Source organism: Orcinus orca, chromosome 17, assembly GCF_937001465.1.
Source record: "Orcinus orca chromosome 17, mOrcOrc1.1, whole genome shotgun sequence".
In the NCBI taxonomy this organism is placed as follows: domain Eukaryota; kingdom Metazoa; phylum Chordata; class Mammalia; order Artiodactyla; family Delphinidae; genus Orcinus; species Orcinus orca.
The window spans coordinates 54,810,361-54,825,179 of NC_064575.1; the positions used below are offsets into that span (position 1 = coordinate 54,810,361).

The window sequence follows — 14,819 nt, forward strand, 5'->3', positions numbered from 1 at the left end:
AGAGTAGTGCTGAGGGATGCCATAGCGTTTGAAGAGAGGCAGTGAATGGTCTTTTCTTAAGGTATTTGGGGCCATGACTAGGACCCTAATTAGAGAAAGGTTTCTGACAAAACTAGTGGAGCCACAGGAGGATGAGATTCCTGTGTGGAATGTAGAATGTTTTCCTGTAGATGCCCTATCTGAGAAGTATACTGAAAGCCCTTAGTGAATGGGATCAAATCTAAGTAATTCACACTTCCTGAGCTACCCCTCCCCTTTTTGCCTTAATTTCTTTGCATTGTTACAAACCTCCTTTCCTCTTAGAAGCATTTTCTTCTCCATCACAAGTAATCTATTTGTGTTTCTGACTGTACGCTTTCTTAATTTCTCTGGAATTTTCCTCCATTCATTATTTCTTGTTTCCCTTACATTTCAATCTCTCTTACTTTACTAATTTGTTTTTCCTCCAATTGTTGTTACGGAGGACTGTTGAAATCTCCTTGATAATACCTTCTTTCTATTCTGCCACACCTTCAAGCTCCCTTGAGAATGATCAATTTCTCTCTCTTACTTAGGTCATGTTTCTTGACTATGTATTTTTACATATGCTTTCTCCACTCCTTCATCAGCTCCTAAGCATTAACCCTCTACAGTCTGACCTCTGCTTCCAGCACTTTATTTTAAATGATTTGCTCCATGGTTCTTATTTGCTGTATCTTTTTACACATATTTATCCTTGTTATGTCCTTGCGTCTGCCATTATTAACCACTTCTCTTTTTAGCCTCTCTAATGAATAGTGAAATATTAATATAATACAGTGACTTCTCCAACTGTCTGATTATCTGACTGACATCTGTACAAGAATATTCTTGCAACGCTTCACAAATTTAAGTCCAAACCTGAAGTTACTCTCGTTCTTCCCAAGAATTCTTCTATTTCTGTTAATAGATCATCCTTTCATTTTGGAGGCTGGGAATTTCAGGCTCTTTCCTTGTTTTATTCATGTCTTTCATTTAATTCGTATGGTGATTTGCCAAACATTATATAGAGGAAAAAAAAAAACCATCCCTGGTCAAAGAAGTTAACAGGCTTTAGAACCAAGAAAGCACAATTCAAATTCCAGCTCAAAAAATATCTAATTGTGTGACTTTGACCAAGTTTCTGTGAGCCTTAGTTTGCTTATTTCTAAAATGAGAGAGATTGAATTATACAATTTCTGAGATTCCTTCTAACCTTAAAATTCTGTTTGTATAATTCTGTATATTGTATATTTTGTACATTGTGATTTATGTTTGTCATCCATACCTTCTTCTGTTTCCAAACTTTTACTACAAGTCAGCCTTTTCCTACTGTAATTCATTCCATACACTACTGCTGAAGTCATCTTCTTAATTCATTACTTAAAAAGTACCTTTGTTCAGAACTTTTTGGTCACTCTCATTGAAAATTAAACCCTGTCTTAACCTCTTAACTAGATGTTTAAGATCTCTGTAAACTGACTCCAAGCTAATTTTCTAACATTTTACCACATTCTACTTTCTGTTATTTCTAGTAGTTCCATTTGACTCTTTTTCTCCCCTCCAACCAGATTTATTGACCATAACAAAATTCTATATACAAAGTGATCTAGACCTGTTGCTTCAAAACAAGATCTTTTCTTACTAACATTTTGATAGGTCAGTCCATACAATGTCAAAAAGTGCTTACTCTAAAATTAACAGAAAAATGTCCAATGCATATTAAATGAATGACCTAACTATTGAAACTCTAATAACTCTTTAAGATAATTAACATAGGTAGACTGTAGTCCCTATCACAGGCTTCTGGAGAACTGACATGAGACGTCAGAAGGCCATTTTGTGCAATGCCACTGTGACGCCTTTGTGTTTCTGGATCATGATGTTCCCATTGTCTGATTCTAGACACAACACAGGAATATCAGTGGGGTCAGAGGTTAGCTTAGCTGCTTGCTGGGCTAGAACAGATATCACCCAAGCCTGCTCATCTGACCGGGTCCCACGGCAGCCCAGGTTAAGTCCCTGTGAATCTGTGACCAGGGCTCCATCAATGGATGGATTCTTCACTGTGTCCTCCAAGTGCTACTCAGAAGTCGTCTTCATCCCACCCACTGTGTGCCAGGCCCAGGACCGCACAGCACATGGCGTCCTTCTTCACCACTGGCCTCCCATTTGACTCTTTTTTATGGTTGCCGTCTATCTGCTGATATTTCTTCAGCTTTTCATGCAGGAGATATTGTCCATCCTTTCTAAGATAGTCTTTAACATGCGAATCATATAATATTTTAAATTCCGTGCCTGATAGTCCCAACATGTGTCCTAGCTGAGTCTGACTCTGTTGATTGCTTTGTCTCTTGACAGTGGGCCTTATCTTTCTTGCTTTTTGGTGTTTCTAGTAATTTTGACTGTTAGACATCATGTCATCATTAGTGACTGAGGCAGATAGTATTTGTGCCTGAAAATGTGCATACCTTTTGTTCTGTGTGTATGTATGTGTATTTAGGAGGGGATTAATCAGTCCTCTGACTACTACCTCTATGTGATTTGAACTGACATTATGAAGTAACAGCTAGGGGCAGCAGGCAGCAGTGTATATGAGGAGTTTCCACTATCCATGTAAAACTAGCAAACAAAAGAAATGCTAGTGAATTGTTCAAAGTTGACCAATGAAACTTTTGAACATGGCACTCAGATATTCTAGAGTGAGGAATATGCCTAATCACATTTACTCATGTCATACAATAGCAATGCATAATTTGGTTCTTTAGAGATACATCTTTAAGATGTTTGTTATTTTATGGAATCTTTGAGGACCTGGGAAGGGAAAACATACTATCAATGCTTTAGTGAGATAACTTGAATTTCTTACAGTTAACAAAATGGTATTATACTTCAACATCCACTGAAAATGGAAACTATTTAGTAAAATAAGAATTTTATAGATAGGTGATAATTATATCATCTCTCAGGATTTTGAAAAAACATATATATATATATATTTTTTTGCGATACTCGGGCCGCTGACTGTTGTGGCCCCTCCCATTGCGGAGCACAGGCTCCGGACGCGCAGGCTCAGTGGCCATGGCTCACGGGCTCAGCCGCTCCGCGGCATGTGGGATCTTCTCGGACCGGCGCACGAACCCGTGTCCCCTGCATCGGCAGGCGGACTCTCAACCACTGTGCCACCAGGGAAGCCCCCAAAAAACATATTTTAAAGATGTATTAATTTGCTGTAGTTGCTGAGTAAATAATCTTGCTTATTTGTTTTGTTTCTGCTATTTTTGAAGTAAAAATGAAATAACATTGAGAATTATAACTACTATAACTGCTATAACTACTAATAAAATACTCAAAATATCCTCAAGATATTTATATTTTACATGTTTCTGTGTGTGCATGTCTACTAATACAATATATCTTTATTCTGGACAAAATTGGGGTAATCTTTTCTTCTTGCTGTTTCCAACATTGACTATTTTTTAGAAAATACTTCTATAGATAAGGGAACACTTTACTTCTCTTTTTGTTGATAAAATAGGGTTATGAGAAATAGTAACATGTTTTTCTACATTAAAAGTGTTTGGTTTCTCTCATCAATATGTGTATTATTACCATTTTCACATGTTAGATTGTTATTAACTTGGCTGACCCTAGTTATTGCTGTTATTTTTGAATAAAATCATTTACTTTTAACTAACATAAGAATTTAATGTTTAACTGAACAGAAATGTTCTGCAAAAAAAAAAATGCTGTCATGCCCAAGGAAAATTAATCTATCTTCCTCCAAAATAATAAAATATTACTCTTCATATACGTGGTAAATAAGTATTTCTGAATATGTACTTATTACCATGGTATTTTATGTACTTGCAATTCTCTTAACTTTGGAAGCAATGCTAAAATCATTTTGGAAGCAATGCTAAAATAATATAGAGTTTTTAAAAAGTTAAACTGTACCTTGCACAATATGATGAGCATGAAAATTATAGAGTTGAATCATATAATTGCTTTAAATTACTTGATACGTTATACAAATATATAACATTTTATATTAATTACCCTAAAATATCTCATTTTAAAATTCTGTAATATATTTATTTCTTCAATTATGCAGCTAATGCTCAGACAAGCTCTAAACGTTGAAGGTGTTTTATCCAAAGTATAATGCTGCTGCTGTTAATCAGCTTACTATATTATATAATATAGATGTAGGGAAGTCATTTCTTGCCCCAAACATGAGATTATACTTCTTGTCCTTCAGAGATACATTCAAATTTATTTTTAAGATTTCAGCTTTATAAAGAAATAATTTCTTTATAAAAAAGAAAAAATAGTAATTCCTAAGTAGCTTTACTTTTTACAAGTCTATTTTAAAAAAAAACCCTATTACATTTACTTATCTTTACAGTATAAATGCAAAATAAGTCTGTCTGATTTAACATAGACTCTAAAGTCTGAGTTACATTCTAGGACAATTTTCATTGATATCTGAATAATACTTTGAAGCACTGTGATGTTTGTTTTTCATTTTTTTTAGTATTCTTCTATCGTATTTAGAGAGATAGTCTACATTGAGCTTATGTTGATCTGGAGTTGTATCATTGCAATGGTTGTATATAAGTGAAAGAAAATGCTCACTGGCCTATTCTTTTCTGTTACACTGCATAACTCCCATGTACTTTGAGACTAGGAGAAGTAAGTAGCAAAGGTGATGAAATAAGTAGGAAGCTGTGCCAGATACCTGGAAATTAAAAAATCTTTCAAAGGCGACTATACGAGAGGAAAAATGATTGAAAACGTACAACTTCACTTGATCATTATAAAATGATTTTCCCTTAGAAATCCTCATCAAATCTGCATGTACTATCATATGCTTTTAAAGCTGGGTTGTTACAATACTGGGTCTTGTTTCAATAGTGTCAGTCAATATAATTCAAAAAGAGTCATGTACCACAATGTTTATTGCAGCTCTATTTACAATAGCCAGGACATGGAAGCAACCTAAGTGTCCATTGACAGGTGAATGGATAAAGAAGATGTGGCACATATATACAATGGAATATTACTCAGCCATAAAAAGAAACGAAATTGAGTTATTTGTAGTGAGGTGGATGGACCTAGAGTCTGTCATACACAGTGAAGTAAGTCAGAAAGAGAAAAACAAATACCGTATGCTAACACATATATATGGAATCTAAAAAGAAAAAAAAATGGTTCTGAAGAACCTAGGGGCAGGACAGGAATAAAGACACAGACATAGAGAATGAACTTGAGGACATGGGGAGGGGGAAGGGTAAGCTGGGACAAAGTGAGAGAGTGACATGGACATATATACACTACCAAATGTAAAATAGATAGCTAGTGGGAAGCAGCCCCATAGCACAGGGAGATCAGCTCAGTGCTTTGTGACCACCTAGAGGGGTGGGATTCGGAGGGTGGGAGGGAGACGCAAGAGGGAGGAGATATGGAGATATATGTATATGTATAGCTGATTCACTTTGTTATAAAGCAGAAGCTAACACACCATTGTAAAGCAATTATACTCCAGTAAAGATGTCAAAAAAAAAAAAAGATGTTGTGAAGACACAGGGAGAAGACAGCCATGTACCAGCCGAGGAGAGAAGTTTCAGGAGAAACCAATCCTGCCAACTACTTGATCTTGAACTTCCAGGCTCCAGAGCTGTAAGAAAATAAATTCTGTGGTTTAAAAAAATATGAATTAGCTCTATTTGTGGAGTATCCTCTGCAAATGCTTGCAGTTTGGAATAGCAGCCACTAAATAAGCAGAGCTATAATCTGTATCTATCCAGGTAAATGGCACATACAAACTCTGAACTATTATAAACATATCAGAAAATGTAAACTATTTAAGAATAGAATTCTGACAGATATTAAATCACTTTTAAAAGACAACCAAATTATTTACCTAAGAAAGATTTAAATATACAGGTCAGTGTTTCCTAACTTGTATATGGCTTGATTTTGTCAGCCTTGTAAAATCTGTTTACCCTTTTTAGAATAATATTTTGAAATACATAAGGTAAAATAAAGTAAATAAGTAGGATCACAAAGGAAACTATTTACATTGAAATATAGACCCCAAATTCAGAAACCCAGGTAAACACTTAAATATTTTATGCCTTGCAAACGGTTATCTATTATTTCCCATGCCTCAGTTGCTACTATTCAAAATTAATTATTTATAAGTTCTTACCTTAAAATTAAAACTCACTAAGAATTTAGGTGGAAGTTGGCAAGTTTTATATCTCAGTCCCTTAAAGAACCTGCTGTGAAGCTGGGTATTATATATGAGACTTAGGCATTGCTGCTTTCAATTTTCTCAGCAATAATCTTAGTACTCACCTAGTAAGACCTTTTCTTACCCAACTGTGGGAGCAGGAGCCTATCTTGACCTTCTACTGTGTTATCAAAGTTTAAAATATGATAGCTTTCCCCTCCCCTTAACTGTGGTGGAACATTTCAGTAAATTTCTACCTTCTACTGTGGTTCTTGTCATGTTCCACTTATTAAACAATTTTCATTTCACACTATGGAAATCATATAATTCATATTATTGATGAATATGGAAAGAAAATATAAGTAAAATTTAAAACATTGATTATAATCTTCAAACAATGTTTTCACTAAAGAGTTTTTTTAAGGGATATTTCCTAAATAGTGACCTGTTTGCTGTAAAAATAATAGTATCCTTTCAAGGACATAGAACTTAGCAACACATTTGAAATAATTCTCTGGATTCCACTCACGATTATATATTTCAATTATTAAAATACAGTGTCAAAGAAGTGTAAGTGTATATCCTGATATTTCACGTTCCACTCGGAAAAATTACTTGGTGGAATCAGAATAAATCAAATTTTGCATAAACAAGTGAAATATTAGCTTAATTTTCTGTTGGGATAGTCATAGATATTCCAGAAAGTTGTGTTACTACATGTTATGTAATGAAATAAGCTTATTACTAATTTAAGATAATAGGAAATATGAAAATAAATTAAAGATTGGTACTTTCCAAAAATAGGTTTTAAGGAATCTAAGGTATATACATCCCTTTGATTCTGGTTACCTATTGTGCTGAATATATTCAAAGATATGTACACCAACAACATTTAACAAATATTGAGCATATTTCTTTCTTTCTTTTTTTTTTCTTTTTCTTTTTTTTTTTTTTTTTTTTTGCGGTACTCGGGCCTCTCACTGCTGTGGCCTCTCCCGTTGCGGAGCACAGGCTCCAGACGCGCAGGCTCAGCGGCCATGGCTCACGGGCCCAGCCGCTCCACGGCATGTGGGATCTTCCCGGACCAGGGCACGAACCCGTGTCCCCTGCATCGGCAGGCGGACTCTCAACCACTGCGCCACCGGGAAAGCCCTCTTTTTTTTAAAAAATAAATTTATTTATTTATTTATTTTGGGCTGCATTGGGTCTTTGTTGCTGTGCATGGGCTTTCTCTAGTTGCAGTGAGCAGGGGCTACTCTTCATTGCACTGTGTGGACTCTAGGCACGTGGGCTTCAGTAGTTGTGGCACGTGGACTCAATAGTTGTGGCTCGCGAGCTCTAGAGCTCAGGCTCAGTAGTTGTGGTGCATGGGCCTATTTGCTCCGCGGCATGTGGGATCTTCCCGGCCCAGGGATCAAACCTGTATCCCCTACATTGGCAGGCAGATTCTTAACCACTATGCCACGAGGGAAGTCCTGAGCATATTTATTTCTAAAGAGGAGTGTTCTTTCTAAAATAGTTTTTCAGGAACAAAAATAGAATTATGATTTCTTACACTATCAGGTTGCCTTTTCATTTCTCTCTTTGACTAGTAATTGAATATTGTATATGTATTTACATTTAATCTCAGCTTCTTTTCACATATTCTGGATACACTTATAAAAAAAACTAAATTCTTAAGAAATCAATCATATTATAGTACATGGACTTAAAAATAGTTAAAAAATTATTTGTCTTACATGTTACCCTATGAATTGAAAGTGTAAGATAATCACAAGGTAATGTTGTAGAGTAAATCCAGTATCCAGTTCCTAAAGTCATCTAATCTAATGCCTACTGGTCCAATATGCCACGTAATTACTTACATTTGGGAAATTGTGTCATTTCTTTTCTTATTTTTCTTTAATTGCTTGCATTTTTCATTATCAAAAATAAGATTGAGAGAATTTATAGGTAAAGTGGAAGTCCTTAATACATTAATCTTGAGGGAGACTACTGCTTTCTTTACTGTCTATAATATATAAACATTTCCATTGCTGTGGTTACAACTACGTGCGGGGATAATAGTTTCATTTGAAGTATACTTTGGAGTATGTGTTACTTTGGAGTTCTAGAGCCAAAGCTAGTGTTTTTTGGGTTGTTCCATAGATAGTGGGGCTGGTGTTAGGAGACATTTACTGATTACATGTTAGATGTAAAAGCATTATGCTAGACTCCAGAGATACAAAAATTAGTATTGATAGGTTATTCATTTAAGTCTGCTTCTTTCAAGAAGGATTAGGTTTTGATGTTAGAGTTATTTGTGGTCAAATTGTGTGAAATCACATTGTTTCAGAACCATTATTATTTCAGTCAATTAATACCCATCCTGAATTGTGTTGGTTGGCATCGCTAAACTGCACTGAGATAAATGGCATAGATTGGTTGATTAACTCCTTTTCTATACAGTGATTTTTCTTGTGGACCATGTTTTTTTGTTTTTTTTGTTTTTGTTTTTTTTTTGCTGTACGCGGGCCTCTCACTGCTGTGGCCTCTCCCGTTGCGGAGTACAGGCTCCGGACGCGTAGGCTCAGCGGCCATGGCTCACGGGCCCAGCCGCTCCGCGGCACGTGGGATCTTCCCGGACCAGGGCACGAACCCGTGTCCCCTGCATCGGCAGGCGGACTCTCAACCACTGCGCCACCAGGGAAGCCTTGGACCATGTTTAAATATGGCTACAGACTGCAAAGTTGCACAGCTTTCTCGTAACATTTTGATTCTGCTGTTTGAATGTTTAGGTGTATCAATACACGATGATTGTGCTGACAGCCATTTCATATCTTAGTTGGTATACTAATAAACAGGCTTAGGGACTTGAGAATTAGTGCTTTTATGGTTTTCTTTTCTCTTTTGAAAATGTTAGGAAAAGTCAAAGAATTCTTTTCAAACATTAGAATACTTCACATATTTCACATGTTCCATTTAGAGAATTCATTTTGGAAAACAGTTTTGTTTTGATTATAACTGAGCAACTCCTATTGTCTTCACTGGGAATTGCTATTAAAGGCAGATGTTGGTTCCTTAAAAGTTCTTACGAAGTTTAGTGAGAATTTACTCAGAATACGTTGGGGAAGAGAACATTTTTTTTCCATACTCAATAATTTTAAACAATTACCTTTTTCAAAATCAGTTTGATGCATCATAACAAAATAGCAGAAGGGCACTAAAGATCAACTGAGCTGCTTTTTGACTAACGTTTCAGGGATTGTGAAGCAGCAGATAGACAGCCATATCACAGATCCAGATCAACAGAACAACGGCCTCTCCTAGAGCGGACAGCCACCCGCTCCCGATCCACTGAACGTCCTGATACAAACCTCATGAGGTCGATGCCTTCATTAATGACTGGAAGATCTGCCCCTCCTTCACCTGCCTTATCGAGGTGAAAGATAAATCAATCAGACTAACTTCCCCTTTGCCCCACCAGCACACCATTTTACTTTCCCAGCAGCTAAGTGGTCTCTTCTATCATCCTTGGCTGATCACTAATAACAATCGACACTAACCTTTTCAGTGTAAGCACACTATTTATATTCAGCGGATATAATAGTGTGTGACTGCCATTGTAATTTGTTTATTAACTGTCCTGACCTCATTTGTTTTGTGATTTCTCATTTATCAGGAGTCCTGGGTAAATCCCCACATAATGCACCTCATGACTATCATGTTCTCCTCCAGAATGAGAAATTGTTTGTGTCCATTAGACATCACTTTTGGAATAATCATCATAATGACAGTAAATAAAACTAGATTTTTAGTTTCTTTCTATCAATACTAATATCATGTATTAACCAGTATCTTCTTTAGCTGAATTTTGAATTGTTCAGGGTTTTATTTGTAGTCTTGTGAGATAATTTCTAATAAAGGGATATCTAATATAAGCCTGAGCAAAAACCTCTTAGGATCAAGGGACGGAGGTTAGTGTTAAGAATTTGAAATCTGGTAGAAAGAAATGTAAGCATTACCTTTCATTTTTTTGAGCTGCAGAATTCTCTTCTTGCTTTCATATGGATAGAATACTGATCTACATTAACAATTCCATGGATCTTACTGTAGGGTTTTGTGTGCATGTATCTGTGTATGTATGCATATTACATAAAAGTATAAACATCTTTTGCTATTTAGATAATCATTCAAATATCCATATTTTGTCCTACTTTCCTAACCTTTTAATCAGCAGCTAAATCTCTTTAAAATTGCACCATACAGCTGTCATATGAACCAAATGTGTTAAAAGTGTTTTAACTCATTCTATTGAAAAATGAATATTAATGATGTATCTTGTAGGTCTCACCCTCGTACTGGGTCTGTCCAAACAAGCCCATCCAGTACTCCAGTGGCAGGACGAAGGGGCCGTCAACTCCCACAACTTCCACCAAAGGGAACATTGGAGAGAAGTAAGTTTTATTTCTATTTGTGTCATATAGGAAATACCCATGGAAGCTAAGGTGAATCAAGATTCTTTTTTACTACCTTTGTGTTAGCTTTCTTCTTTTGTCAGTGGAATATCTTAGCTGCATTTGCTAGTAGTTATATTTATAAATATATGTTTTGCATTTAAATTTTATAATCTTTGCAGGCAAAAATAACCTATCATTATTGCTCTTGCACATTTTTCAAACTTTAATAAATGCATTTTAAGAAGTAAACTTAATGCTCTTAAATAAGCAGTTGGGTGATGTTTCTTTGCTACAACTAAGTTTATGTAATTGTTGATAGTTGCATAAAGTTTATTAGTAACTAGCCAAATCAATTTTCACACACTGCAAAGGACTGGTTAGCTGATGCACAACAATGGTGATCCTTCTCAAAACTGGAGTACCAGAAAAAGGTAATCATGAATATACAAGAAAGATGCATGTTGTACTGATATCTTTAATACTTTCAAATTTTTGCATATGAAGCACTATTTGCTTACACACAGATGAACGTACTCCCCAGACATCTGTAAATTCTTGGATAAAGGGCCTCTAAAAGCATGGATGATAAAATATAATAATTTTTAATGTCATTTTAAAAAATGGTCCCTTTATTTGGTAATTGGATGTGCTTTACCAAAACAAACAAACCAACAAACACATTTAAGTCACCATTTAACTTTTCTTTAATAGATGATACATTCTGTGCCTTTGGAAATTTCTGTTGTTTTTAACCCCTGTGCTTTGGTTCCCTTTTTTGTTTTATTATTTTGTTTTTCCTAGACAATGGAGTCAAGGAGATAGAACCTTGTGAAGGTCTGTACATAAAGGAGGGTTTGTTTTGTGCTGACAGCCTTTTTAGGGGTTATGTGAGCAAAAATAAACCCAACTGCAATTGATGTCCCTCCACTGTATAGACCTTTATTACAGTAAAATTACTTTGTTTTATGATTCCAGTAAAGTATTTGACTTTTGTCTTACTTGGAAAATATACAAAGGAGTTAAATTTTTTGATTCAATCAAGTAAGAATGCAAAGAATTTAACTTCTTTTAAATCACAAGGTAAAATTTTCTTTTTTAAAAAATTTGCTTTTTAAATAGAATTTGATGTTTTGTGTAAGACTTTAACCAAAGATATCAATTGCAGTCTGTGTTTATGTCATTGAGGATGTACACCTAGTCTAGTTATATTTATCATATGTTTCATTTTGTATTTATGATGATCTTTCAATTATTAAATTTGGCTTTCTAGAAAAGAAAGTTATTGCATTAGATAGTGATTGTGCTTTGTATTTCCTGCATCATTTTTCATGTTGTAGCAAGACTGTTTATAGTGTAACAAAGTTAAATATGTACAGTTGATTGTCAGTGCTACATTATGACTCAAGAGAAAATATTGAATCATGATACATGGCGTGTCATACATTTACCAGGACAGTAAAAATTCCTCTGCTGATTATAGAATTCTGCAATTGACTTTGTAACTTTGAAGAATTGTTAACTGTTTTATTTACTGATGACTCTCCAGCACATAGAATAATGCCTGGCACATTATAGGCCTTCAGTAAAGAGTTGTTGAATGAATGCATGAAATATTTATTTACAAATTGAAAAGCTACTTCAAATAGTGTAAAAAGTACCATTAAAATAATCTTGTATTTCTATATATGTTTATAGTAAAATTCATATTTGTAACACATTTTTAAGTGCATTGCATTTGAGCAGCAGTACTTTTATTGCCTTACATAACTTAGAACAAGTTGTGAACTTGTTAGTTGTAGCTGAATGATTTATCAACTCCTATTTTGTGGTCCTTTTTATTTACTATGTACTGTGAACTATAATTGTAAACAACTCAGTGCTATCGTGACTAATGGTCTGTTATACAGCCTGATAAAAAGATATTAGCATTTCTATAGTTGTCAATTATTTACATAAAAATGGGAGTGTATAATTTTAAAAGTACTTTCCATAAGGAAAGTTCTGTAATACATACAGAATCTTTTGTCTCCTCTCCCCACAATTTTTAAAGATAGAGTTTTGGCATCATTTGTTGGAATATGAAGTCAGAAACATAATTCATGCCATATTTTTTTCTAAATTCAGTTTTAATATCTTCTGTAGCAATAGTCCATTGAGATATTAGTTGTCCCATTCTTTGTAATAATAAATATACCAAAAAAACTGACATTAAAGCTGATATTTTAAAAAAAATGCTGATATTGAAGGTCAGGGAAGTTTTTCATGGGCTTGTCAACAAACATTCTATTTTCTATCTGGTTTTGCCCTATAGAATCTATAAAAACCACAGTTTTCCTATAATGTCTCTAATTGTGACTTTTCCATTTTTATAAATAAAAGAGAGGAGAGTCAAAAACCTCTCTTATTCCTTCCAGTATGAAATAAAAGGATTTGGGGAGGTTTGGTTGTTTTGTTTTGCTTAAAAGTATGAATGATTTTAGCAGTGTTTTCATAAATATTGATAGGAAGACTCCAGCGGATACATGATTGTATCTTTTCTTTAGCTTTAAAGGCAATATATAATATCTCCTTTAGAAGTCTTCAGCTTCTAACTGAAGTTAAAGGTATAACCCAAAATTGACTATGGATTAATGGTCTAAATTGAATTATGTTTGGATTATCTCTTAAAAAGTTTTCAGACTTTATAATTTTGTGACACTGTTTTAGAATCAAAGAAATGACATGTTTATTTTCTGATCCTGTTCAATAGCTGAAAAATGAACAAGTCCTAATTTAATTCCTTTTGACCTGGGATATATTTTAGTCTGTTAATTAATTTAAAACCTTATATATGTTGGTCTTGACAGTGGTACAGTATTAGTCATCTTCTTTTTGTCTGAGAGTCAGAGAAAATCAAAACAATATAATGAAAGTACAATGTACTAAACAACCGTAAGGCATTATTATTTTTAATTTACCCCTAACTTTGATGTGCTGGCATTTTATAAAAATAAAAACGAGTTTATAATATTATTTTTTGTTTCTCTAGAAGAAAAGTTATATAGTATTATTTTTCTAAGAGTATATCAAGTTTATAGATGAAGTATTTTGCCTGTCTTACAGTTATTACATATTACAAATACTCATGGGCCACAATTTCTTTTTTAAATCAAAGTTATCATAAAAGGAGACAGTAAGATAATTTATTAACAGTATACTTATGTGCTTTCATAACATGTCAGAAACTCATTAAAAATAATCTATTTGTCTCCTTATTATCACTCATATCATGAATAATTTGAAATTTGTTGTTTTGTTTTACTTAAGAGTAACAGATGTACATATCTGGTCTTATCTTTTTCTTTACTTTTACTTTTGCATATACAGAAGTTAATGAAGTAACTGAGCATGTGGAAGAGCAGGGGGGAGAAAAGCAGGGTGAAGAGGTCAAGGCAGGTGTGTTTGACTGTGTGTCCAAAATAAATAATCAAATGTTTTAGAAGTATGACTTTTCTATTTCACGTAAGACTTTAGGCTCCAAATTTATAAATACAGAATAAAGAACAGATTGTTCAGTACTAATTTTAAAATAATTACTTAAATTTATTAGTGGAAAGATATTACATGAGCTAGCTAGGTAAATTATCAGGGTATTTAATTTACCCGTTTGAACATTCTCCTTATTGTTTAAATCAAACTGAAGTTATAGACAATGCCTCTCACTAAGATTTATACTTATCCTTTACCCCAGCCTTACATTCAGTTCATATATTTACTCAAAAATGTTTTTTGGGTACCTACTAAAACACTGTATTTCACTGAGTGTAGGTTCATTGAAGTTCTAGTCTCTTCTCTCAACAATTTTGATTTTTTAGAGGTAAATTACAAGTAAATATAGAGCAGAATATAAATTACAAAATTTTAGTTCTTGAAACTTTTAGAAACTATTATAATTTATCCATAAACTTTTTTCTAAATTAAGAACAATTAACTGTAGCTTCATCTTCAACCCAGCTCAGTATTGCGCTATTTATTGACAATCCTAATTTCTCCCCAAAGAGTCCTTCTTCTAAATGGAATGAAGACACTTCATTTTGGTGTTTTTAAGCCCCTATTATGTTTACGTACCATAATTTTTGCCACTTTCTTTGTCAGAATATTTCTGA

At 34.1% G+C, this 14,819-nt stretch overlaps 1 protein-coding gene and 1 pseudogene across 14 annotated transcripts in view; one reads left to right on the forward strand and one right to left on the reverse strand.

The window, feature by feature from the left end:
• RIMS2 (regulating synaptic membrane exocytosis 2) overlaps positions 1 to 14,819 on the forward strand; it is a 635,932-nt gene that overhangs the window by 430,752 nt on the left and 190,361 nt on the right. For 9 of the 14 annotated variants that reach the window (XM_049700520.1, XM_033438139.2, XM_004275317.4 and 6 more), the window contains 2 exons: positions 9,477 to 9,656; positions 10,562 to 10,671. In XM_049700520.1, coding sequence (XP_049556477.1) covers positions 9,477 to 9,656; positions 10,562 to 10,671 — 290 coding nt within the window. Of the gene's footprint in view, positions 1 to 9,476; positions 9,657 to 10,561; positions 10,672 to 11,475; positions 11,509 to 14,819 lie in introns of all 14 variants that reach the window. The other 5 variants (XM_033438147.2, XM_033438148.2, XM_033438141.2 and 2 more) reach the window with 3 other exon arrangements.
• LOC125961787 (ragulator complex protein LAMTOR5-like) lies at positions 1,825 to 2,100 on the reverse strand (annotated as a pseudogene).